This window comes from Syngnathus scovelli, chromosome 1 (assembly GCF_024217435.2).
Source record: "Syngnathus scovelli strain Florida chromosome 1, RoL_Ssco_1.2, whole genome shotgun sequence".
Lineage (NCBI taxonomy): Eukaryota > Metazoa > Chordata > Actinopteri > Syngnathiformes > Syngnathidae > Syngnathus > Syngnathus scovelli.
The window spans coordinates 11,548,575-11,575,931 of NC_090847.1; the positions used below are offsets into that span (position 1 = coordinate 11,548,575).

General features: G+C 41.4%; 1 protein-coding gene and 1 long non-coding RNA gene across 2 annotated transcripts; one reads left to right on the plus strand and one right to left on the minus strand.

Annotated features, from left to right (window-relative positions):
• Positions 1-21,894: 21,894 nt before the first annotated feature.
• LOC137840450 (uncharacterized) lies at positions 21,895-22,863 on the minus strand. The gene is made up of 2 exons (XR_011087107.1): positions 22,758-22,863; positions 21,895-22,203 (listed from the first exon to the last, which is right to left on the minus strand). It is a non-coding gene; the product is annotated as an uncharacterized lncRNA (long non-coding RNA).
• A 110-nt stretch (positions 22,864-22,973) lies between these two features.
• egr1 (early growth response 1) lies at positions 22,974-26,776 on the plus strand. Its single transcript, XM_049752668.2, has 2 exons — positions 22,974-23,588; positions 24,206-26,776. The coding sequence occupies exons 1-2, from the start codon at positions 23,378-23,380 to the stop codon at positions 25,528-25,530; spliced, it is 1,536 nt and encodes a 511-aa protein (XP_049608625.1). The 5' UTR covers positions 22,974-23,377; the 3' UTR covers positions 25,531-26,776.
• Positions 26,777-27,357: the final 581 nt, after the last annotated feature.

Below are 27,357 nucleotides of genomic sequence, written 5' to 3' on the forward strand. Positions count from 1 at the left end.
AACATGAAGTACACCTGCACTCTAATGAGATCCGGTGCTGTATACGTGTAGACCTGACACATTCAGGTGTGTTTCTAATATTTTGGCCTGCTCATTTAGACAACAGCTTCTATATAATAGCAACATCTCCACGATTCAATTTATATCCCTCTAAGAATATATTTTGTGTGCAGTTGTACCTAATGTCATGTCCTTGGAGTCGTTGCCCCTCCACACAGTCACTGCTAATTGATTTTTTTTCCCTTAGTGTCAGCATCTTTCTTTGGTTTAATCATCACAAATGTTTAATCTAGGAGAACAAGAGGGGAGGACTGCTCCCGTCTCAAAGCTGATAACGTTCATTTGGTGAATTTACACAGTTATGAGTGTGGATATCATGCGTATCGTGCGGTTGTGATAAGGCGCATGAGGGCAGATTCAGACTCAGTGGTTGAGGTGAAGAACTTGTGAAACAGAAGGATACTTGCAGAAGTCGCAGCAGCTCATCAAACAGATCAATTTCAGATTGACATTTTGAGTGACTCACTCACATGTTCTTATTTGAACTTGGACGGGGATTATCTTGTCTGTATGATAACCCATCACATGAAGGTCCCAAATATAAATATGTACAAGCTAAACTAGAGTGAAGTAGATAGCCCACGGCTTTCATGAAAATCCATTATATGCTGCATTCTCCACAGCTAGCACTTGATTGATTTGTGTGATTAATGGGTAAGGCCGAGTGAATGATGTCAGATGCTGGAGTTGGGTGAGAGCTAACTTTTGGGGGGGTTGTGTGTGTTTCAAAAATTACCTAATCAATTCCCTTGACAATTGAATACCAATTTGTAATATACTTTTTAAAAAAATGAAAATAGCTAATGCTATACCTCTATATAGTAAATGTGGGGATAAGACACCGTTACACGAATTAAAGGCCAGTATCTCTACTCTCTCAGTTTTCCAAGATCCTTGAAAAACTGTTCACATAAAAACTAGATAACGTCATTAAAAATAAAAAAATAAAAACTTTTAGCTGACAGTCAATATAAATCCCGGAAGGAACAGATCAACATCAAATGGCACTAATGGATAAAGAATGGATAGAGAACCTCACAAATGGCATAGATAATAAAAAACAAGATATGGGGATTTTCATAGATCTAAAGAAAACATTTGACACACTAAATCATGGCATTCTATACAACAAACTAGAGAAATATGGCACCAGAGTAGTTGGTCTGGACTGTGTGAGGAGCTACTTAAGCAACAGGCAGCAATTTGTAAAAATTGGAGATCATGTATCTGACTTTTTTAACACCTATAAATCCAACCTACAGCCATTGTGCATGTTACAAAAAAGAGCAATAAGAATAAACAATAACAAGGGATATCGGGAGCATACAAACGCACTGTTCATAACACACACTTTGAAATTCAAGTATCTGATCAAACACAAGACAGCTCAAATTATGTACAGAGCAAGATATAACCTACTTCCAAGCGGGATACAATTTTTTTTTTTATGGAAAGGCAGGGTGAGTATAATCTGAGAGGGGAACTGAATTTTAAGAGAGTAAAAATCAGAACAACTATGAAAAGTAGGTGTATAACTGTCTGTGAGGTGAAATTGTAGAATGGTCTAGAAAATGAGCACAAAAATAAATGAGCACACATAAAACTGTTCAAAGAAATGTATAAAAACTGAGACAAATAGCCAAACTGACTACACACTGACAAAAAGGGAACAGAAAAATAAGTCTGAAAGTGTGTCTTCAATCAATCAATCAATCAATCAATCAATCAATCAATCAATCAATCAATCAATCAATCAATCAATCAATCAATCAATCAATCAATCAATCAATCAATCAAAAAACTTCACAAGATTGGATTGAAATATTATTTACCATGGCTTTTCTAATTAATAATTTGGCCTTGTTGGACTTTTTTCCTCTTTTGCACATTAACGTGAGACATATCAAGGACAGACACAAAATTTCATTTTATCCATTCATAAGCTTTACCTTCATTCGTTAACTTTACTGGTCCAATTTAAATGAGATATAATCTATACTCTATAATATATAGCTGGCCTTTCCTTCTGGAGTTTTCATGTCCTCCTTGTGCTTGTGTGGGCTTGCCCCCAAGTTCTGAATGAATTCATATTAATTTGAAGCACCTTGAGTGTTTTTCAGTTGAGAAAGAGAAATTTGGGGTGTATTTTTAAGACTGGCACAGGACACAATGCATTTGCTGACTCATTCCTGTAGCAATTTTCTTAGATGGAGAAAATCTTGCTTCTCTGAATCTCTTGCCATCACCATTAATGCTCTCTGCTTCATGTTCCTCGATATCACGACTGTAATTTTCCAATTTAGACTCAAAGACTCAAAACGCTCAATGAATAAAGATCTCAATCATGGTTGACTTTACCTTTTTCTGTTTTCTGGCTTCAACTGTTATCTGCGGTGGTTGTAAAGTGGAATGTGTTTCTTTGACAAGGTAAGGAATACAAAGATCTGTTTTCAAATGCAGAGTAGAAGAAAATGTTTTCATAAAAATAGCTACTCAAGGAAAGTTGAGATACCTGAAAATATTTCTTCAGAGTCAATGAGAGATCAACTCTAGCTCACACTCAACCCTAATGAGAACGAGCGATATAGCAAAATGGATGACTGTGAAAAAAAGAGCGAGGCCACATCATTGCTTGTCCATCTTTCCAAAACAACACAGTTGTAAAGAGGTGTGTCTTTAAATTTAGGTCATGAGTTGCAGAAATCTCAATATTGCCCCCCTCCGCGAAGAGGACCTGAGGAGCATCAGAGCAGTGTCTTCACGTTTTTTTCATCTTCGTTCCTTGTGCTTCTTTATCTGATGTGCAGCTTCCAAGTGGAAAGGCTGAAAGAAGCGAAGCGAGTCAAAGTAGAGCTGTCACCTCGCACTTCAAAACATTTTGCCACGCAAAGCAGCCTAAAATCTGTTGCGTGACTTTGTTTGAAGATTTCTCAAGCAGTTCAGGCTCGCTTAAACTTTGTTGCCTTCTCACGTAAACAAATCAGGTATTTGCCATCAAACAGCGACTGCTAATAACACCCTTGAAAAAAATTATTGGCTCCTTCATTTTGACAGTGAAGATCATTGTATTGCTAACTGGCGAGCCACGAGGAATGAATGTGTCATAAGCTTGCGGCGCAAACAAGTACACACACATGGTTCTCGTTGTGGGGGACAGCTGTAGGGGTGTGGGAGCCTCGGGAAAATAATCATGGAATCACGCCAATCAACTTTCTCCGCTGCCTGCACCTGGGTGACTGTGTATGGATCTGCTACTGCCTACAGAAGGAAGTCATTATGGACATATACTGCACATATACAGCAGATACTTAAATAGTAAAACCAAAACAGGTACACATTCACAGTGTAAGGTACACCAAATACATTCACGCACAAGAATGCTCAGCTCTGATTGATTGACGTTGTTGGACATGTATTGGTATTCCTTTACTATTGTGGCCGTTGTATGTGAAGTGTAGACTAGTGGAGTGGAAATTACAAACACCATGAAAAATCATTGTGAAATCAATGATTGTATCACACTTGAACATTGTTAGAGTTTTGCTCATTCCAACTTATTTTGCAAGAACCACACGGGAGACAAGTAAGTCCTTTTAGACACCTGCAGGTGGAGAGTCCATTCGTCGCTGTGCGTACAGCGATGATTGAATGGAGGTCTGACTCTCGGCTCCTGCAAGAGCATTTTTATTAAGAGAAACAGGGTGGGGGTAAGAGTGGACGGAATAGAGAAAGCCCTTGACCTCTAGTCAAAACATAGCAAGGGGTGTTTTACGACTTTGTGTAGGATGGGACAAGCTAGGTTATTTATTACAGGTTGCATTCCAACATAATCATACGATAAAGATAACCTGGAAAACCCTGACAAACATGTAACTTTAATGGTAAGATTGCAGTGCAATGAAGTGCATTGATGTGCATCCACATACCGTAATTTTCGGATTATAAGTCGCGTTTTTTTTTTTTTAAAGGTTGGGGGGGGCGACTTATAATGAGGAGCGACTTATATGTGAATTATTTAAAAAATTTTCCCCAAAAAAAGTGAAACCGTGATAAACGAACCGCGATGTAGCAAGGGGTTACCGTAATTTGAATTTCAAGTGACGTCAGCAGCGCAACGTGGCGCGGCGGTTACTTACAAAAAGGACAAAGATTGATCACGGGATGACGAAGATGACGAAGGGCCCCACGTACTACCGGCCTCATTAGCGGGTTTGTTTCTAAGTGACACGGAGGACGAAGAGTTTGAAGGATTTAAGGATTTGGAGTGACACAGAAGGTTTGAAAAACTATTATGGCTTTTACGCACGACCGGTCCTACTCTACGGAGTTCTCTTTCACCTCCGTGGATAGAAGTCGGGGGCCGGCGCTCGGCCAGGTGGCTGTCCGGGGACGGTGGATGGGGCTCGGTTATGGCTTTTACGCACGCCCGGTCCTATTCTATGGCTCTCTCTTCCACCTCCGTGGCTGGAAGTTCATGCCGCAACACGCGTGGAAGTTTGTTTTGTTAAATAAAGAGCCGTTTACCAAACCAACATCTTTCCTTGTACTTTGTTAACGCTACAGTATAGTTATATACTAGATCTGTAGAATAACGACGAGGCTGACGTCAGGGCGCACGCGCGGCGTTGTTGACAAAGGACGAAGAATTTGATTGATGGATTTAATGATTTAGAGTGCACAGATGGTTTGATAATATTATTGCTTATATAATAGTTATTTGATATCTAATTTATATATCGTTATATGGGCCGGTGGAATATTTTGAAGTGCAAGCGCAGTCAGCGCCGCGCATCCATTGTTGACAAACGATCGATGGATTTAATGAATTGGAGTGACACAGATGGTTTTATAAACGTGTTATTTATGTAATTGTTTTTTTTTAATAACTCTGAATATTACGTCAGGCCCGTTCTCAGCTCTTTGTTTGTGTTTATGTCACGTTAGCATACCTATCATTTAGCCTGTTGTTGCTCGTTCATGTCTGTTCTTGGTGTTGGATTTTGTCGAATAAATTTCCCCCCAAAATGCGACTTATACACTTATTTTTCACGTTATTGTGCATTTTATGGCTAATGCGACCTATATTCTGGAGCGACTTTTAGTCCGAAAATTACGGTACTTATATTGTACTGTACATCCTCTCTGATAGGGGTCCCGCACGCACGCACACGCGCTCACACTTACAAAAGGCTTACCTTGAAATATTCCCTCAGCCAAGTGTAAGTGTGTTTCGTGCGTGCGGGAGCTGAAGGGATGGATGGTGGTGGTGGTGGTGGTGGTGGTGGGGTAGGCGAAGCAGCCCGGGCAGGCATCAGCACTCAATCATGGCAGATCTGCCAGACGACACCAGCAGAGAAAACACATTACTCGTGTTGCTTCGCCTCGTCTTCGTCTGTTAGCTTCTCTTTATTATATTTAGGGCTGCCTTGCCTCAGGGTCAGGTGACAATCTGCATTCTCTGTCGGCAAGTTTTCTCAAAAGTGTCTGGAGTTTTCTTTCTCTCCTCCAACCTCTATTGATATATTTATTTATTTATTTATTTATTTGTCTGGATTTTTTTCAGCATACTTTCCTTCTGTGTTAAAGGGGAGTTGTTGATGGCTTTTAATACTTCCACGCGCACCCCTGACTCTTTTTTTTTTTTTTTTAAAGAAGACTGCTGGCACGGTGTCAGAAAGAAAGTAAGAGAAAGCACGGTGGCACGCTGAACAAAAGATGAATAATCTCAGACAGGAGGGAAGGAATACAGGCAACGAGGCCATTTGAAGTGGCTGTCTAAGTTTTAGTCAGAAATGAGTTCTTTCTAGCGGCAAATAAATATATAAATGAAACACTTAAAGACATTATCAGAGACTTTCATTGCGCTTTGCTTTTTGTCTGCTGGATGAGGTGGGAAACAGAAGGGAAGTAAACACATCTGCATATCTGAGTCATTGGCTCCAAGGGAGCTGTTATGGGCTGTCTCTGCAAATCTCTTCTCTGCATCGCTCGCAGCCCACCAGCTACAGCATCACCTCTCTACACCGCCGATGCCTCCTCCAATATTTCAGCTGCTAATATAATATTGGAGTCTGGCGAATCTGAAACTCTGGTACGCTGATTTTTAATATTACTTGCATTTATGTTTCCTCGGGTGCAGGAACTTGTGCCAGCGAGGTGGCTTACGTGTCAGAGCTGTTTAGCGGCGAGTTGACGCTAAGTTGGCACAGGTGCCAACGGAGTGAGCCAGGACCGGTCAAGCCCTCTGTCCCCATGTTCACCATCACCTGGACAACCAAGCGTGCCATCCCTGCGGCCATGTCTGAGGCTTAAGAGGACTGGCAGCACCTGGCAACAAGTACTAGAACACGAGAGGGCGAGCTTCTTGGCTTCCGCATGCGCACCATATGCACAATATGCTAAAGTGTGATTCATTCAAACTTTTCATGTATATGAAAGGTATCCAGGCTGTGCCGCAAATACGTACTAAAGTATACAAAAGCAGTGTTGTTTTTCTAGCAGAAGCTTGATAGTTTTGTACTAACTAAACTGTTCATAACTCTCTCCACTTTGACTAAGGCTTCCACTCCAGCTGAAGAGGAGCCCCAAAGCGGGTTGCTGCCATCATCATACTTCTTTATTCTGAAGATATGTGATCTTTTGGTGATGAGTACTGTTGTGTTTGTGCTAATTACTATATCTTTTGGAATTATGGACAAAATAACCTTGTTTTTAGGATTTTCCCACATTTTCCCCCTAGAGATTTTTTTTTTTTTCCAGAATAATAGCATAATATTAAGTCACTGATGCTGCATTTGTCTGATGATCTATGCAGAGTTGATCACAGCGATTGAGCAGGGCCTTAGAAAACAGTAGTTTCAATTTACAGCACTGAAGCGGTAGGACCAAAAGTGATATTTTTATTTATTTATTTATTTCAACGGGCCACAAACGCCTGACGGCAACCCTGAATGCTTGGTTGCCATGGTGATGATTTGGAACAAATTTTTCATTTTGACATACCATCAAGCTATCAAAGCACTTGTACCTTTTTAAAAGTGATTTCTTCCAGCCTTGAAAATCTTTCTCTTTTCCAGTTTGTCGCTGTATGAATGATTTTTTCCCTCTCTGGTCAGGGAGAGGACTCTTTCATTATGGCTGTCACCCTCAGGACCAGAGGCTCATACAACAGGAATAATGAGCGATATTCGCTCTGTCGCAGAAAACCAAACACAGTTTACAAAGGAAGGACTCAGGAGGTCAGAGCTGAGCGCCGACTTGCTCTTTGCATGTACCGTAAGACACACACACACACGCGCACACACGCACACACACACACACACACACACACACACACACACACACACACACACACACACACGCACACACACACACACACACACACACACACACACACACACACACACACACACACACACACACATAGATTCACACATTCTTTATTTCCACTTACTTCCACTTGCTACATACCTTGTGTGCAAGGTGTCACCATGGTAACCTTGTCTTTCCGGAGTAAATGGCCGCAGTATTGTGATGTGGACTCAGCCAAACTTTATTGATCCAAGATTTGGTGGCGCTTTCAAAGAAAAATCGCCATGTGAATTGTTGAGACTCGTAATCGATGAGAAATCCCTGGAAAGAAACTTTACAGCTTTATACTCTTGAGATATTTACACTTTATAGCCTGTGATGTTCTTGTTTGTTTCAACGTTTTTTTGACAGTGTATTCTTTTATGAACTGGGTATGCAGACTAAGTATGTGGCTATGTAAGTGTATGTGTGTGTGTTTGTGTGTAAGCGAAAGAGAAACGCTTCTATGGTTACTTCCTGTGGGTACATCGAAGCAGCAGAGATGATTCATGAGTTTCAGTGTTGTTTTAGAGACAAACTTCACACTAGGAATGTGTCTCTTTCCAACACTCATGAGTAGACACACACCCAGACACACACACACGCACATGCACACAGGTATATATATATATATATATATATATATATATATATATATATATATATATATATATATATATATATATAGAGAGAGAGAGAGAGAGAGAGAGAGAGAGAGAGAGAGAGAGAGAGAGAGAGAGAGAGAGAGAGAGAGAGAGAGAGAAAGAGAGAGAGAGAGAGAGAGAGAGAGAGAGAGAGAGAGAGAGAGAGAGAGAGAGAGAGTGAGTGTGAGAGAGCGTTTTATACATTTATCAATCAGCATTTCTGGTGATGTATCTTGTTTGTGGCTTTGTGAATTTGGAACTACTACTGGTAGTAGTGGTAGCAGTGCTCATACTCCTATTTATGATAAGAGTAATGATAATGATCTTATTATCAAGCACATTTAATAATGGTCTTTTGCATATATATATATAGGATACTATATGTGGACATATTGTATGTGCATATGTGAGGAAGTAATGAGTGTTCCTCCACCACAACGGTTACTGTAGTTCATTTCTGTTAGACTGTCAAAGCATTTATTAAGATTGAGACATTTAATCAGCTAGTTATCTACTAGAGGAAAGTCCACACACACAAGAAATGTGACAGCAGTGTACAATATCCAGCTCAGTCCACAATTTTCCTTTCAGATGAAGCCACTTCCTCATTGCTGATTTTCCACGCCTCATTGTTTATCTTGTTCTGTCTTTTTATTCTTCCGAATGTTGCGTCACAGGATTGCGGTTTTCTCTCACTAGTCATTGCAAACAGGAAACGTGTTGTGGCACAACAGGTCCTTGTCACTGTTTCCATTCATCACTGAGGACCACAGAGCTAAATTTAACAGCCATAATAAGATCACAGGTGCCCCGAAATACTTACTTCCACATGCATTTTGGTTTTATTTCACTACTCTGAGCTATTTTTACACCACTGTCTTAATGTGCTTATGTCTCTGCTGAGGTTTACTTAGCTGTGTGACGCAGATGGCCACAAAAGAAAGCCCAAGCCAATTACAGCAAGCAGTAAGTCAAGTTGCAACATTCACCAACTGAGCATGTGTTGATGTGACCGAGCATACAGTAGTTCTGATGTAGACACACTCGTTGTCAACCTATAGGGTTAGTCATTTACTCCGACGTGGGCTAAAAGAGAAAGGATGCATAATGACTGAATAATGCTGCGATTTGTGCTAAGGTGCGACAGTCAAAGAAAAATAACATTCATGTCTATTTAGAACAGGGCTACTTTGTAAGATGGTTATCTGGTGGAAATTCCAACCAAAGATCACACACAGAGATATGATTGTAAAATAAATCATATCAATCACACTTTGTAAAGATCTAAAGTAAAGTTATGCAGCCATGTTGAACACCTTCATGTCCGGGAATTCATCTGCAAGGAAACGGCAGTATCCGTATCAGATCCTTTATCCTGAGCAGTTCCGAGCCCCACTCAATGTATTATGAGGCCTCCACTGACTTCACATGTTGACTTCAATCCAGTCCAGATGGGGGTTACTGAGAAAGAGGTTAGTGAACTTGGCTGTCTTCCAGGGAAACACTTGGAATTCTTCCAGCTGAACTTCAGGGCTACGGCTCAACTGGACTCAGTAATTCATTCTAAGTGGGAGCAGAACAAAATAGTGGGATCATAACCATGGCATGACCACGGTCAATAATTTCTGCATCAAGCATATGGGAAATTCCAAAACATGATATTCTACCCAGAACAAGTCTTAATGGGTCAGTTCCATAATTTTGTATATATTCTAATTAATCCATCAGTTCATTTTATGTAGCATTTGTCCTCATTAGTGAATGTAGAGACAGGCTAGCATAAATTAGCATTACAGAATCATAAATCCTCAAACAACTGCCACTTTAATACAGAGCACCAACAAATACAATGAAATTTTACAACACTTACAGGCAAATTGTATTTATGGGTTAAAACATTTTAAAGACTATTACTGGAGCGTAGTTGGGGGCTTCTCTGCCTCTTTCTCTTGCTGTTAATTACACCAGATGACTTCAGCACTACTACACTGAAGGTGTGCAACTCTGAATTTGGACTAGCCTGTGTACTTGTAAAAATCCATCTATACATGTGTAAACTTAAAATTCCACCATATATAAAATATAATTATATATGAAAAGTCCAGTAACCGGTAGCCTCACAGTTAGAAGGGTGCGGGTTCGATTCCACCTCCGGCCCTCCCTGTGTGGATTTTGCATGTTCTCCCCGTGTCTGCGTGGGTTTTCTCCAGGCACTCTGGTTTCCTTCCACATCCCCAAAACATGCTTTGTAGGCTGATTGAGCACTCCAAATTACCTCTAAGTTTGAGTGCAAGTGCGGATGGTTGTTCGTCTCTGTGTGCCCTGCGATTGGCTGCCAACCGGTTCAGGGTGTCCCCCACCTACTGCCCGATAACAGTTGGGTTAGACTCCAACACGCCTGCGACCGCCATGGGGACAAAGCGGTACAAAAAATGGATGGAATTCCAGTAACATTGTATTGAAATTATTATTTTGTTTTTGCATTTGGTAATGATCCCTTCTTATTTATTTATTTATTTTATCTATTTATTTATTTATTTATTGCAGGAACCCTTGCTAGACCAATCCCTCCTGAGTGCCAAAGACCAGCAGATTGGTTAAATCAAAGCAGACAGGGCTCATGTCAGTAAAAGGCAGATTATCTCTGGTTGTCACTTGTAGAAAAGGGACCTTCTAAAAATAGACAAGTATACTTCACTCAACAACTCAGAATGGAGCTCAGCAGCTTTAATTTACACCTGGGTCAGTGTGTTACTATAGTGACAAGTTACCGCACAGTGTGAGTCTAAGGGTGTGTGGATGTCAAGACACCAGCACTCGGTCAGCCTCCCAGCCCCTGCAGAGAGACAACATTGTTGGGTAACAGCAGTCTGGAGTTCCCCTGGATCGACTCCAGGCTTTGCCTCTCCCCTCCAGTCGCTTGTGCACGGGCCTCCCCTCCTCTCCACCCCACTTGCTTCCCTTTCTCTCCAGTCCTTCCCCGGAGTGTTAAAGGTTTGTGTGTGGATGGCTATATTCCCAGCACTCACACACAGTAGAGTGTGGCAGCCGGCTTGGTTGTTAACAACAACATCTCTTTTCTAACTCCCTTTACAATTTTTGATATCACACTTCCTTCTTCTTTCAACTGATTTGGGATCACTATGTACTGTGATTCATTTTATCTGTTTCCCTATTCTTGACACGGCATATGAAGACAAAACAACTTCTGTGTCTATTTGTGACTCTTACCAAACCCTTTGAAAATCATCATCATTGTCAAGACATTTTTTTTTTTGCAGTGTATCAGAATGTAGTGCTTGATAAACAGCGGTGTACTGTATAGATCTGCTGTGTCACCAGTGCTCCCTTTTGGGCACTCCGCTGTAAACTGTACTCATTTGTTAATTGGCCCTCTCTGCACTTTTGCAAACAAATTCACTGTTCCGTGTTTATCAATTAAAAAGAAAAAACAAAACATTTGAAAGACCCCAACCCTATTGTTGCACTCTGCTCACCATGCATACCACGACCTGCACTGTCCAGCCAGCCTTTTATTAACCTCGTTCCCAAAGTGTGCAATACTTTTGTTTGAGCTTTTCAATTTTCTGCCAGAATGGGACACGGTGTAACAAATAAAATCTCATTCATCGTAATATAATCGTTTAAAAAGTCAGTCAGGGATAATGTATGTGCCCTGGCCTCTAATGTAATGTAAGTATTTAATGTTATAAGTATATTTTTATTTATATTTTTATTCATTTTTATTTTACTTTGTTTTCATCTGCCAACTGCAGCCAGACATTGCAAACAAAAATATGTTCTCAGTTACCTTTCCTGAGTGAATGAATGAATGAATAAACAAATAAACAAGCAAATAAATAAATAAAGAAAGAAATAATGGTAATGTTTCAGATTGGAAATTGTGGAAATTTAAATAATTAATTTCTGGTTAAAATTGGCAGCAGCATCATAACTGTGTCAGCATTGCTTTTTACTTTTAAAAAATAATTTTCCTATCTTTCATATTATATTGTTTATCAGATAATCAATGCCACATAATACCATGGTTATTTTCATTATTGCAATAACATTGTGTCATGTCTGCAATTCCCACGCGTAGTTCCCAATCGTCATCACAGTCACACATGCTGTGAGAAATGTGTGGGGAAACATTTCACTGCAAAAGCACTCTTCCAAAGATTACTTCAATTATACTTTCAACACATACAATATATATATATATATATATATAAGTATATATTATATACTTTTATTCTATTTGTTTTCAGTTGTCAGAAGAAGGCCATCCACAAAACGACAGACCCCGGTTAGACATACGACTCAGCAGCTGAATGATGGCGGGAACTGAGGAAAATATAGGCGGACCACAGAGAAACATGTCAACATAATTACGACGAGTGCCTGTTCTGGCACGTTTTGCAGCGCCCACTTCCATTCAGACTTTTGGCCTCCGTGCCAGGAGATCACGCCGCAGCACGTTTGTGCACACAGCACTAACTCACCCTACCCCGCTCCCACAGCTGACAAAGCGCAGCGTCACACTTTCCAAAGCCTCTCCTTCTACTTTTGTATCCAATTATATACGTGTGTATGATGAAACACGTCAGACGTACGCTGGAATAATTGCTGCCTTTAGGTGACGCAAAAAGGGAACCGTGTCTCTTTTTATTGTTTGATTCCGGGACATGGAAATTTGTGACAGTGGATGAAGACCCACTTGTTTCAAAGCAACACAGAGTGTGAGAAACTTGTAGCAAATGTATGAACCAAGAGAGCAAATGTCAGACTTCAGCTAGAACGTGCAAAGAAATGTTCTGTGAGACAGTCATCTCGCCAGTGGTGGATAAAAACTCATGTCTGCCTAACTGAATACATTCTCAAAGTAGTTTCGATTGGTTTTCTTTATTCGTTTGTCCGGCCCACAAGTCTCTGAGAACGAGACAGCGCCTTGTTTTTCTTCCTTTCCGTCTATCTATGCTTGCACTCAGACTGGCGACGTCACGGAGCAGAGGATGTGATGTCACTTCCTGTTTGGTTTTCTCTGCTAGTGGTTTGCGGAGGTAGCAGCCTGCTGACAGCTGGGAGGAGCCGCTGGAAGAGGCAAATAAACAGGGTTGAAGGTCATAGCACGGAAGAGTTCAGGACTGCACTGCTTTTTTGTAACTTTTATACGTGTCGTCTCACTTTCAGTTTGTGGTTGGTCATAAGCCATTCACATGGAGAAAAAAAACTTCACCATTTTCTTGTAGTACAACAAGGAAGGTCACTGAGCTGGAAGGCAATGTCCTTTTTTTTAATTACCATAGTCACTCTGCACATATGTAACCTGTATTCTGCCAAATAAGAAGCGCAAGAAAGAGTTTTTATTCATCATCTGTCGCTAGTTGAGAGCCTCCTGGTGACAGTGACACCCGGCCCTGGTAATAGAAGGCAATTATAAGCCCGAGTGAGGGTTGTGGCAATGCGGGGGGGGAAACTTTTATACAGCCCCCTCCTGAGATGATGACATGCAGACACCCTGAAATTAATTGCTACAAAACATCTGACGAGCGTGACACACACATGAGTGCACTCAAACTCCTGGAAAGGATAAGAACGAAACAATACACATCATGCAACTTTGCACTGATGCATGAGGAAGAAGAAAGAAAACGAAGCAGCGTGTAAAAAAAAAAAACAAAAACAAAAAAAACAAGTAGCTCGCTTCCAACAAAGCATGTTTTCATCTAAATAAAGAAACCAAATACAATAGACTCGGATACCTTGGAGACCAGAGGACTATTTCTCCATGGCAACCAGTATGGTGTGTGACAATGGCGCAGTGCAAGGGTTTGAACTGCTAAAGCTGTCTGGGAATGCAGAGATAGATGGAAAGCGCGAGTGAGAGCCACGGAGGGCTGTCTGTGCGCCTGTAATGAGAACACACACTGTTCACAATCCCACAGCCAGGGAAAAAAAAAGAGGTTCACGACTTTTCAACTCAAGTCTATTTCTTTCCCCAACTCCTTGAGCCTGCTCCTCCTCAATGCTCAATTATTATACTACGCCTGTTCATATTCCCAAACATATTCAAATATTCTCATGAAATCATTTGTCTGCTGTTACTATGGAGCTGTTTGGCAGTGAGAAAAAGCAGCAGCATGTGGCCTTAGCAGGGGATTTATTTTAATTGTGTGGTGCATTAGAGCCAAGGGACTGTATGCTGGGTGTGTGATGTCCGCACACTTGTGGATACACGTGCTCTCGGAATCAATTGCGTCTTAGTCCAATATGTCACGTGTATGCTTGTTTGATTAGTAAGAAAAAGGCAAATATTGTGATGGGCCCAATGTGCGTTTCCTTGTGGGTGTGCGTTCTCCTAGAAAGTTGCCTGAGGATATATTTGAAGTGTTCAGGACAAAAAAATTGTTTTCATGCTTGATTACATGCAAAATGGACTGTTTTCATCAACAACAGCACCGGAATTACTTGGATGGAAGGATTGATTGATTGATTGATTGATTGATTGATTGATTGATTGATTGATTGATTGATTGATTGATTGATTGATTGATTGATTGATTGATTGGTTGGTTGGTTGGTTGGTTGGTTGGTTGGTTGATTGAATTTATTTGGTGTTAGCACAGAAGAAAGCATAATAAAACTTCCTGTCACTGAGTCAAGCATCGCCAAGGATAAAAACATAATAAAGCCCAAAGACTTATTTCCATTATGGTCTTCCAAACACTAGAGCACTTGAAATAGAGTGGAGAACTCCACCAAGGCTGATCTATCATAGACGATGAAAGTAGATAACTGCTATATGATTGAGAAACAAAGTAGGAAGTAGATGAGTAAGCAGACAATAATCAAGCTCTATCTAAATTAGCTCTAAATTCGAAATAATATTCCCTAGTAAAGGAACATTTTGGTATGATTCTGGAGAGCATTTTTTAAATCATTCAGCTCACCCATGACCCCAATGAGTGTACTAGGAGTTAACAGAGCTTTGTGATGTTGATAGGGAAATATTGACACTAAGTTTACACTAGAAATTCTAAAATCCCAAATAATTTTCCTTTTACTGCCATATCATTCTCTATGTTGAAGAAGCTTGGAATTTAGAGCAAGCACTCATCAAGATTAAACATTTACATTTATCTTAACTTAAAACAATCAAACTACCACACAGCCTTCTAGTTGAGATACTGCAACTGTCTTTTACAAAGTGTACACTACTGCAAGTCTCAACGCCGTCCAAACTCTTTTGTACTTGTCAGCATCACCCAACAATCATCAGCACGCAAACCTCCTCTGTGTGTCTTTAGTTTTATTTGCGGCGCACTTCACTGAAATTCATTAGTCCGTCTGCCGCCAGCGTAGGCAGAAAACTATTCCCCTGGCTTATCTGAACTCTCACCCTGCTTTAATGTAAACACTGATCACCTGTCACGTTTCCCCCATTAAGGCGAATGCCCACATTTTATTTGAATCTTGTAGTCTTCTTTATCCCTATGCACCATGCGGAACATTTGCAAGGGGAATAAAAGCAGCCATCTACATCCATTTTCACTGCGTAAACGGTTTCATGAACTTTTCCACTTGGTTATTAAGATTCCAAAAAGGACAGCAGATTCTATCTATCTATCTATCTATCTATCTATCTATCTATCTATCTATCTATCTATCTATCTATCTATCTATCTATCTATCTATCTATCTATCTATCTATCTATCTATCTATCTATCTATCTATCTATCTATCTATCTATTGGTCTCTGATAGATCAATTTTATCTGGGGTGGAAGTGAATAAATTCAATAGAGTCATCTTTGGTACTTAATGCAGGGGTGGTCTGGAGCATAAACTTTGCAATGGAACAGGATTACTCCCCCTGTCTTACATGCATGTTAACTTTATCAGAAGACCATAAATTGCCCATAGTTTTGAATGTGAAGATTTTTTTGAAGTGCAAAAACTTTTTTTTTGTGTTACAATTTGAATTGTTGACTGTCAACATGTGGCAATTGGAATATCCATATAGGAAAACCTACAAGCAACAAAAGTAAAAAACTATAAAAGTTTCATGTATGAAAGAGAAACTCAAGCTCCGAACGCTAACAAGAAATGATCTGTCATGTGGCAGATATTCACATATTCCTGCCTCCATTGCTTGTGTTTCCTCCACCCTGTTTGTGTTGTCTAGTCTGTCATTTTGTCTGCGCGCCTCGTCAGCTGTCACGATTGCTGACACACGGCATTCTTGCTTAAATGATTATCATATGATAGTTAAGGCTTCTGGAGATTTCTGATGGAGACCTGTCACCTTAGCCCTGTAGGCTATCCCACTGCCACAGTTTCCAGCTGCGGAAGGGGGAAGTGCGAAGGTGCAGGGGTAAAAGAGGGCGGAGAGGCTGGAAGAGAGGCTTACCTCAATCGAGCTGTCGTAGCTGCCCTGAGGGCCACCTGTCAACAAGCCGGCAAAAGTCACTTTTGCTTTCAGTCTGTTGAAATCTCTTTGCCGTTATTTCTTCTTGCCTCTGCATGCCTCTTCATCCATTTATCAACCGTGCCTGCTTTTCCTCCCATGCATTGCACAGTCTACCTCACGCGCACTTTCAACTATCACGCTCATCTCAAAGCAAACTTTCCTCATCAGTTGTGGCTGCTGGACCAAAGGAGACTTTTGCTTTGAATTCAAAGTCAAGCAGACCCAGCAAAAACGTGTGCACACCGTGACCAAGAAGCGTCACCTACACGTTTACACCCGATTGATTAGTTTGGTTCAGTTTGATATATTGTATGTTATCTGACAATGACTTTTGTTGTGCTCCTAAGACATCAACTAACCCGTAGTACAGAATACCGAGACAAACTAAACAAGACAACCAAAAACATCGAGGTCAAATACAGGCAAATAAAAAGAAAGCTGCAAACACTGTTTGATTCAGTGAAAAAGTAAGTAAAAGTAAGTTCAATTTGAAAGTATTTCCATTTGGTTTTTTGATCATTTGCAATATTTTGTCTCCTTAAAGGACATTGTGTTTATGTTAGAGTTTGTATTTTCTCAACAAATGTATGTTTAGTGCTGTTTATTTGTATGTATCTAAGTGGCTTGATTGTTAATTGCACTTCACACTTTTAAAAGTCATTGTTACTTAATTCACATGTCACCCTATACAAAAGTCAGAATGAAGCCTTGAATACACACATAAAGTCATCAGCAGTGAGAAAAGTGGTCCACACTTCTATTTAACAACAACAAAAAAGTGGCAGGGGAAAATGCATGTCCTCTTGTCTGAAGAGGCTGATGAGCAATTAGCTGAAGAGGCTGCACAAGCGAGCTGTCTGATTGGCCAACGATAAAACATGTTAGAGTGAGTCAAACTGAGGATAAAGTTGAGAATAACACACATTTGTACGAAACAAACAAAAGTGAGAAATTGTTAGACAAAAAAAAAACGGTCTAAGCGTACAAGGACATTGACATGCCAGAAAACAGCAAGTGATCCAAGCAGGAAAATTTGATTTTAAGAATGCAGGCTAATGCCTGAATGCCAGTTAGAATAGCATTAAGGAACAAATAAGATAAACAATGATTAAGGAGATCCAGTGAGGATGTGAAACCGGGCTATTGAGCAACTGTAACTTTATTTCCGAGCAGACACATCAAACAAAAAGAAAAAAAACAAAAGAGGCAGAACTGTTGGTTTGTCGCGTACAAAAATGACGTTTACTCTCAACTTGTTCCATGCAATCATATCTTGTTAGTTAAACACTATATAATAGGTGACTGTTAGTCTAACAGAACAGCAACAAAAACTCCCAAGTGGGGCGGCCATTCTTAAATCAAAGTACCACTGCGTGAGTTGCTATTATTCTTGAGTCAATGTAACGGCATTCTTTGTTATGCATTTTTAATCAAAACTCTTTATGTCAATATTTATATCACAATGTTGATATGAATGAAAAAATGAAATGCACACAATGTCACGCGATGAAGAATATGTAGTTGACCTGTTTGTTTAAAGAGAGCAAACAAACTGTTTCCTGTTGCCGTTCAGTGACTGCACCACACACCATATAGGGAAGCCCCGGGTTTTGAGTGCACCACCAGTGAGTCATGGAGAACTGAAAAGGTCAGGGGTCAGCTCTTTTGTCACAAACGTCCAACAAACAGGCCGTTAGCTCGGTGACTCACCGATCTTTGGGGATGCGCTTTGCTACTTTTGCGTGGGCTTTGTGCTCCGCTTCGAGATTGTTTCTCTGTCACCTACCACCCTGGGGACGCATCAACTGACTGATAAGCAGATAGAGAAGCTATTTGATGCCAAAGTTGTGTTGTCGTATGATACGCTGACACCGGTCCACCTCCACAACCTTTGGGGAGCGGGAGGCCTGTAGTGGCTGTGAAGTGCGAACAGATCGTTTTTCAAACATCACTGAGGCCTGAAGCACTGACTGGGTCAACTCCTGCAGTAAAACCTTCTGATCTTTCAAAGTATAATCATATGGTGGCTCAGTTTTGGACCACATTTTGCAGTTAAGTCTGCTTGAGGAAAGCAACAGGTGTTGAGCTGTTATACTCGGCATTGTATTGCAATGTAATGGGCGGAGTTGAACGATGGTGTTTCTGATTTAATGTGAGCTGCAGTGTCGATTTGGCATAGACATGGATTCTATGTTCTGCACGTTGAATTTGTAAGGGAACAATTATGTTGTTGTTTTTTTACAGTATTAGGGCAATTTCAAATTTTGTGTTTGCGCAACTCGGGTGTAGTACCATATTGGCATAAAAAGAATAGCAGGAAAAAGACCATGAGGCAGAGAAGTGTTTGTTGTTCCCAGAAAACAGAGAGGTTGCACTGTGTGCCTCTGAGTAATGTTACCAATGTTATCATTCAATTGTTTATTTCAAACGACGCACAGTAAAATCTAAAAAAAGGAAGAAGAAATCAAATAAACTTTTATAATGCTAAATGCCTCTCTAAAAGCTATACAACAACATGTGGAAACACCATTTAGTTGTTATACTCTTTGTGTGCTCAGTGATTGATATGATATGGTCGCCAATTTCTTGACAATGACGAGATAACTGCCTCTGTTTGGCTAATGCTAAGTTCACCATGGAAAAAGGTCGGACAGCACAGCCCTGCAGGCATCATTTAAAAGCAGACTGAGAACTTACATCTTGATAATGTTCCCGGCACCTCTGCGCTCCATTTTCCAGCTAATTTTCAGCCTATCACTCAACCCCAAACAATCGGTCTCTCCTATTTAATTATCGACTCCCCCGGTGCGTCACACAACCACCGACACTGGATCTTTATTTCATTTATCCTCTTAAATTTCGCCACTCTTCATCCAATTTGGCCACAACTCCATTCAGTTCTCCCAACAACAAGGTCCAGAGACTTTTAGTCTCGCTGTATCCCTCACTCCGGTTGTTATGTAACATTCAAAATTGATGTACTTTAGTTAGTGTCTAATTTTGGCACAAAAACTACAGCACACCTGTTTGCAAATGGAAGGGTTACATCCTCGGTTTGTGTGGAGGCGCAGCAAGAGTTGAGGAGATACATATGATGAGGATTACTGGGAGTTTAGTCAGCCTGTCAGTCTTGTGGTTCACAGCACAAAAAAGACATTGGCTGCCGCGTAATGCATGTCGGTGCTGGGATTCTCCCTCTCTCTTTTCCACACATGGACACTCCTTAAGTAGGAAAATGAGGAAATAACAAGGAACTTCTCAAAGTTTTGTCATCATAACATCTTTATTAACGGTACAGGCAATGTTTTAATTAACATTTGTGAAATCCTGCACTTGAAAACCCCCCCACCTGAGTCAGTGTTTACAACACGTAATTTGTAAACTATATTATTCTCACGTTTTTCTTCTAACAATCTAGGCTGAATGTGAAAAGTATGCCAAGAGTCGGAAGAGGACAATTTTATTGGCTTTCCATTACATTCAAAAGTTCCTCTATATACTGCAACATAGCATGTGATTAACTAGGAAAGTGTGCTTGTGCGAGTTGTTTGTGTACGTATGTAATGAGGGGCGTGGCTTAAGGCTACTGTAATGGGAGAGCCTGTCTAGTTTCATCAGACGAGAACTTCTCAGACTTAATTGTGTGGGCAAAAATTGGAGCATATAGGCAGGTATGAAACGGCTGTCTGGAATCCACACGCAATTGTGCAAAATTACAATGAGCATTACTATCATGGCACATACTGATTTCCTCTACTATGCCCTCAGCATTCGCTTCACCTTCATGCATCAGAGTAAAGGGACGCTCAGACAAGCACTGTCAACTGTTTATCATCTTTATTACTTTATTGCTTTTCCCACAGTTTCCCCCCAACTTGATTTTATTACGGTGTCATCAAATGATGACTTCTTTCATCTGCTCTCGGCACTGTATGCTCTTCGCTGGGCCACAAATATAATGACTTCAGTACCTTACGGCCAAACGCATCAGAGGATGCAGGCAAGAATTTGGGTTTGGTGTCATCACCTCACCTACGCAGAAGGCGGTGTGTTGTGTAACTTGCCATCACCGTGTCCTGACTTGTGCATTTTCCCTTGAAGAGATATGCCATTCCTCTTAAGGAAAAATAAAAACCAGACTCCAGTTTCAACTATGCTCTCACCACCATCAACAGAAAGTCAGCACACAAATAAACAACATTACCAGCTGCACCATCGACTTTGGGCTTATTTGGGATTTGGTGCGTCTCTACTCAAAATCATCATTGACACTGTGCGTGACAGAAGTAAACACAGGGAAAATTCTGTGAGAGACAATGCAGTCCTTAAAATATGTTATGGAAAATCTGAGTAATTTTAAGATATATAATACAAAATATGCTATAACAAAGAAAATAATGTTTAATATTGATAAATATATTTCCCCCACTAGATTAATAAGATCTATCCACCTGCCTGCCTACCTGCAATAGATATAAAAAGTCTACACACCCCTATTTAAACCACATTAAAATAAGAGACAGAGATAAATAATTTGTTTCTTTTAATTTTTTTCCACCATTAATGTGACCTCTAACCTTTACAACTGATCAAGTAGTAAATAAGTCCAAATAAACAAATGAGACAATGTGGTTGTATAAGCGTGTTCAAAATTCATCAAACACACGTTAAATGGTAGTCAGCAGTCAACTGCCACCATTTAAAGTGTGCCTGACAAGCCACAAGACCAGATTGTAATAATACTCATTTTCCTTTTTACCACGCTATCCCATAGTCCAGACATGAAGAGGACCAACATTTTTTGTCATATACTTACTAAACATCCAGTAATTGCCATTAGTTACTGCAGCTCCTTCAGTGCTGCTACCACTCACCTAATTAGCAGCCTCCCTGACCAGTTTTCGTTTTGTGCTTTCATGAATTTTGGAGGGATAGTCAAGTCTTGGTAGTGCTACCGTTAGATATACTTTCCTCCATTTGATGATGACAGGCTTCACTGTATTCATTGATGTAAAAATTTATCACCTTGGAAATTCTTTTGTTTGCTGACTTTCATTTAACATGAATCTGAATGTGATTAGTTAATTCTGAAAACAACTACATTCCCAGTTATAAAACAGTCTGCACACCGCAACCACTTTGTCTCACTTACTATATATTTCACTCTGCTCTGTAAATTATTTCTTCTTTTTTGTTACCCAATCGAGTTGTGCAGGTTGTGTCACATTAATGGTTCAAAAGGTTTTGAAATGCTCTATCATGGTCTAATTTTTTTAGATTGGAAAACCCTGGGATTTCAATGGGTGTGTGCAGATTTTTTTATCCACTGCCCCTACCAAAATGGGAAGAACGAAAGAGACCTATGTGTGAAGCGTGTGCGTATTCTTGAATGAAAATTCACATAGCATTCTTCCATCATGCCTCCATATAAAATGAAGCCAGTCGTCAGCAAACACTGATTTCCCCATCATGGATGTTGCTCTACTGCCCAACAGCGGAGCTGCAGCTGGAGGAGGAGCATGGCTTCCCACAGGCGTCCTCGCAGCTAAGCGCTGCGTTGTTGACAAGGCACATCAGGCTGCTGAGTGGCCCCAATGTTGAGCAGGGGACACGCAACTATCCGGCGGACCCTCTTCGCTCGTCAGCATCCTCACAGAGAGTAGATATGATAAAGCCCTTAAAGTAGAGCAGTGTATAGTCAACAGGAAATTTCCTCAAGATTTGTGTTTATGTACACATGTATGTAATGTAGTATGTTGTTTCTATGTGTCTGTCTATTTATTGTGTACACTATTTACTACATTTAGATGTTGCATTTCATTCCTCGTATTCACACAAAGTGAATTAGTCGTCCTCAATAAGTGGAGCTTTAAATGAAAATAAATCAGAGTAGTTGGGACTGTGCTGCTGACATGACTTATTGAGCGGTCTGGCCATAATTTTACTCTCCAGCTTCCCCCAGTACCAAAACAGCGCCGCCTCAGGAAATCCCAAATAAGGGCAAGCAACTGGAACCCCACCGGAGCCAGTCCTTATGTGGTCATGACCTTATAAGGCACGGAGGAGCGGCGCTTTCCGGCAGCTGCGCAGCCTGGCGCACAGATGGGAAATTCAAACTAAATCTAAAGCATCCGGCAAAAATGCAAGAGTTAAACTGCTGTTTTCCTGAGCTTTTACAAGATGAAGATAGCCAAGACTGAACGAAGAACCGCGTTGTCTTTGCAATTTACCAGCGGAGCAAGTCTCTGCGCGCGTTTCTTTTCCCTCCCGGGCGTCATGTGTCCTCCACCGCAGTGACTAAATATGGGCTTCCTTTTTTCCAAATATGGACATCTACGTCACGAAGAGAGGGTTTATATGCTGCGGGAAACCTTTCCGCTCAGAGACAGCCCTGAGAGCCCACAAGAGCAAGCAGTAGAGCAGACACACATAGAACTCCCAAACTGAGAACATATCGCAGTAAAAGTACAAAAGTCAACAAACAACATTAAATCCAAGAGGGTTAATACCTGACTGGAAATTCTACTTTATTAATATTCTATATATATTAAAAACAAAGAAACGCATTGTTTATTCCTTTTTATAAATGAGTAAAAAGGAGACTTTGGATTTTCTCTAAAAACAACAAAAAAAGACAAGTGGATCTTTTACGCATCTTTGAGAGAGAAGGAAAACAAAAGGACAAGTGGAGCACGAAAGGCAAGGAACGAGGCTGAACACAGCATCTTCTGTGGCTTCTTCCCTGCGCTCAGCCAGCGTGCAGCAGTCAGCCGCACTGCACGCTTCTCCGGCCAGCGGGCTCCCGGCACCAGCGTCAGCGCTGCAACAGCTCCAGCGGCACCAGAAGAGGATGGCTGCAGCCAAGACCGAGATGCTCCTGCCAGCCCTGCAGATCTCGGAGCCTCTGAACTTCCCTCACTCGCCCATGGATAACTACCCCAAGCTGGAAGAGGTGATGATGCTCAGCTCTGCGGGGACACCCTTCCTCACAGCTTCCGCGCCTGAAGGTGCCGGCTTTGGCTCCGGGGAGCCAGGGGAGCAGTACGACCACCTTGCTGGGGGTAAGCGTGTGCTTGTTTAAACATAATATCTTGAGGTGGCTGAGCTAGTAAACTGGAAGTGTACTATTTACCTTTTTCTCAGAGTTAATAAATTAGTTTGATCAACTTCGTCCCAATTATAATTACATTAAAAATATATGATTTTTGCACTTAACATACATCAGTTGCTTTAGATTTAATGTTTTTCTCATTACTTTATAATAGAACCGTCAGACCCATCAAGTAACAAAGTATGCGACTTAATGCCATATTGCAAGTTCACTTGTACGTCACGGCTTGCTTCTCCAAACACTTTAATTGCCCCATTAAAATTGCATTCCCAAAACCAGTTGAACTGCAGTTACTGTAATTAATCAGCCTCGGGCTTTGATTGGCGTCAAAAAATTGTGCCTTTGTGTACACGTGTGCCTGTGTGTGTGCATGTGTGTCATTCGTATCAAATAGGAAGACCACAATTTAGACAGTGGGATTTGCAGTGGCAGAGTGAAGGAAAGTAGTGAAAGGAAAGATGTTGGAAGTTAAGGGTGTCTGTGAGGGTGATCTTTGAATATTGGTGGTTGCACCTTTGACTTGTTGCCTCCGACACTGAGCAATGTTGTGTCTTCTTCTCTTGGCAGATACACTCCCTGACATCCACTTCAACTGTGAGAAGACAGTAGGGGAGCAGACGTACCCCACCCCAAGACTGCCCCCCATCTCGTACACGGGTCGCTTCACTCTCGAAACTGCCACAACCTGCAGCAACAGCCTCTGGGCGGAGCCTATTTTGGGCCTGTTCACTGGTCTGATGGGCAACATTCCTGCGAGCTCGAGCGCTTCGTCTGCCAACTCACAAAACTCATCCTCCTCATCTTCATCTGCCGCAACTTCTTCCTCTTCGCCTTCTTCTACCTCGTCCTCCTCGCAGAGCTCCAGCCTCACGTCATCCGTCCACCACAACGAGCCTAACCCCATCTATTCGGCCGCCCCAACCTATTCCAATCCCAGCTCCGACATCTTTCCGGACCAGAGCCAAGCCTTCCCCAGTTCCAACGGAGGCGCGCAGTACCCTCCCCCTGCATACCCGAATAGCAAAAGCTGCAGCACCAGCTTTCCCGTGCCCATGATTCCCGACTACCTGTTCCCACAACAACAGGGAGAAATCAGCCTGGTGCCCCCTGACCAAAAGCCATTTCAAAGTCAATCAAGCCAGCCCTCTCTCACGCCTCTGTCTACCATCAAAGCTTTTGCCACCCAGACGGGCTCCCAAGATCTGAAGAGTGTCTATCAGTCTCAGCTGATCAAGCCCAGCCGCATGCGCAAGTACCCCACCCGCCCGAGCAAGACCCCTCCGCACGAGAGGCCCTACGCCTGCCCGGTGGAGACCTGCGACAGACGCTTTTCTCGCTCTGACGAGCTGACGCGTCACATTCGCATCCACACTGGCCAGAAGCCCTTCCAGTGCCGCATCTGCATGCGCAACTTCAGCCGCAGCGACCACCTGACGACGCACATCCGCACGCACACGGGCGAGAAGCCCTTCGCCTGCGATATCTGCGGACGCAAGTTTGCTCGCAGCGACGAGAGGAAGAGGCACACAAAGATCCACCTGCGGCAGAAGGACAAGAAGGCAGAAAAAGCCGGGGCGGTGCCGGTGCCAGCCCCTGTGTCAGCCGCCTCGCCTGCCTCGAGCTACCCTTCGCCCATCGCTTCATACCCTTCCCCTGTGTCTTCTTACCCGTCCCCCGTCACCTCCTGCTACTCCTCTCCAGCTCACACATCCTACCCGTCTCCCTCTATCGCCACCACCTACCCTTCAGTGTCCATGTCCAGCACCTTCCAGTCCCAGGTAGCTTCTTCCTTCCCTTCTTCAGTCGCCTCCAACCTCTACAGCTCCCCTGTGCCAACCCCATTATCGGACCTGCAGACCACTCTCTCCCCGAGGACAATCGAGATCTGCTAAGGTCGCCTTGCATTAAATCATTTGAAGGGACACTCGAAAGACTACAGAGACTGTTGTTACCCCCAAATCAAAAAAAGAAAGGAAGCACTTTTGTGACTGCTGTTTGTGCGGTCTTGGGTCGGGTCCATCCTGAAGTTTATACAAGAGGTTTATATGAGTGAAAAGGACACATCTCAAGGACTGGGCAAGCTTTTTCCCCCTCTCTGCCAGACAAATGCAGCACTTCAAATGCATAAAGGACTGAAAAAAAGGAGTGAGCTCCATCATTGTTGGCTCTTTACTATCAGGTACACACAAAACAAAACAGAAAAAAAGGGAAGATTGCCAGCAGCTGAGGTGCTCAAACACGTCTGCCCTCGTAGGCATGCATACAGTTACAAGAGACAATGACTGATAAGCTACCATATGTATATTGTACATGTGCCATGTTTTGTTCTTATCATTCTTTGATATTATTGATGTGAACAATGATTTGCATATTTGCGTTGTATTATTTGAAGTGAGAAGGGCCACATTTTCTACATATTTTTCTCTATTATGTAGTGATGCTGCTGTGATATGTTTTATTTGGAAAAGTATACAAAAAAAAACCACATATTCAAGCATGAGTAGAAGTGATGTTAGTTTCTGTTTGTAAATATCATCCACTGGTACTCCTTTTCTATCTTTCTCACGTGTGACATATCGTTGAGTAGAGAAAAGAAAAAGAAAAGAGCATTTCGTCTCACCCCCAGAAAAAAACCCACAACGAAAAGGACAAACGCTCCTGTCATTTGGTGCCTTTTGCGAAGCCTCGCTGATGTTGTGAATCGGCTGCGTGTGCGAGAAAGGATGCGCTGATTCTCGCCTTAAGGACTGAGGGAATATTTTTTTTACAGAATGTAAGTCACACTCGAAGGGAAGAAAAGGGGATGAGGGCACTGCTTCATTTAATTAGAATGTAAGCAAAAAAAAGAGAACATTTTAAAGTCTATTTTTATAAGTGTAAATATCCACATCTTCAAGAGCCGGAATGTTGACGTTACCTACTGAGTAGGCATGGGATTCTTTTGTATGTTCGATACATGCAGTTCATTATTTTGTGGTTTTCTTTATTTTGTATTTGTGTTTGTTGAAACAAGTGACTGTTCCTGGCTTCTGAACACAATGAATGCGCTTAACTGCCAATGGGATATTTGGTGTAAAAGATATCCCAGAATTTAAATATAAATAAAAATGTGAATATATATATATATATATATATATATACATTTATTCGTTCAGTGATTTATTCATTTCACCTATTTGTTTTCCAAACATGTCCAAGTTGCATTACATTCATTTAGTATTTTACGCACACAGCATGGGATTATGTTGCTTGAATCAAAGGATACATTTGCTCAGCATGATCACAGTTCTCTGGTCCCCAATCAGCGATAAGACTAATGCATGACTCCCGTGGTTATAAACACTGAGAATTTTATCTTGATTCATCCAACTTACTCTCCAAGATATTCTTCAGTCTATGTAAAACTCTTTTTCATTTAAGATTTCAAAGATTTACACTGGATGGCCCCAAACTGTTGCATACATTCTGCACGGTATTGCCCTCCAGCAATATAATTTAAAACAAAAATCCTCACGCTGTTAAAAAATATTTTAGGCTGTAAATGAAGTTATTTTCAAATGACTATGAAAATGTTATATTTTCACAGGCTGGCTTTGTTGTCTCATGGATGGAGCTGGCTGGCTACATCCCGTCGCATCTTTTCTATTTCCCCTCAATGGAAACCGATGGACAAGAGAACCTTGCTCTGTTGTTCATCTCATACATTGGAGAAATTTCGT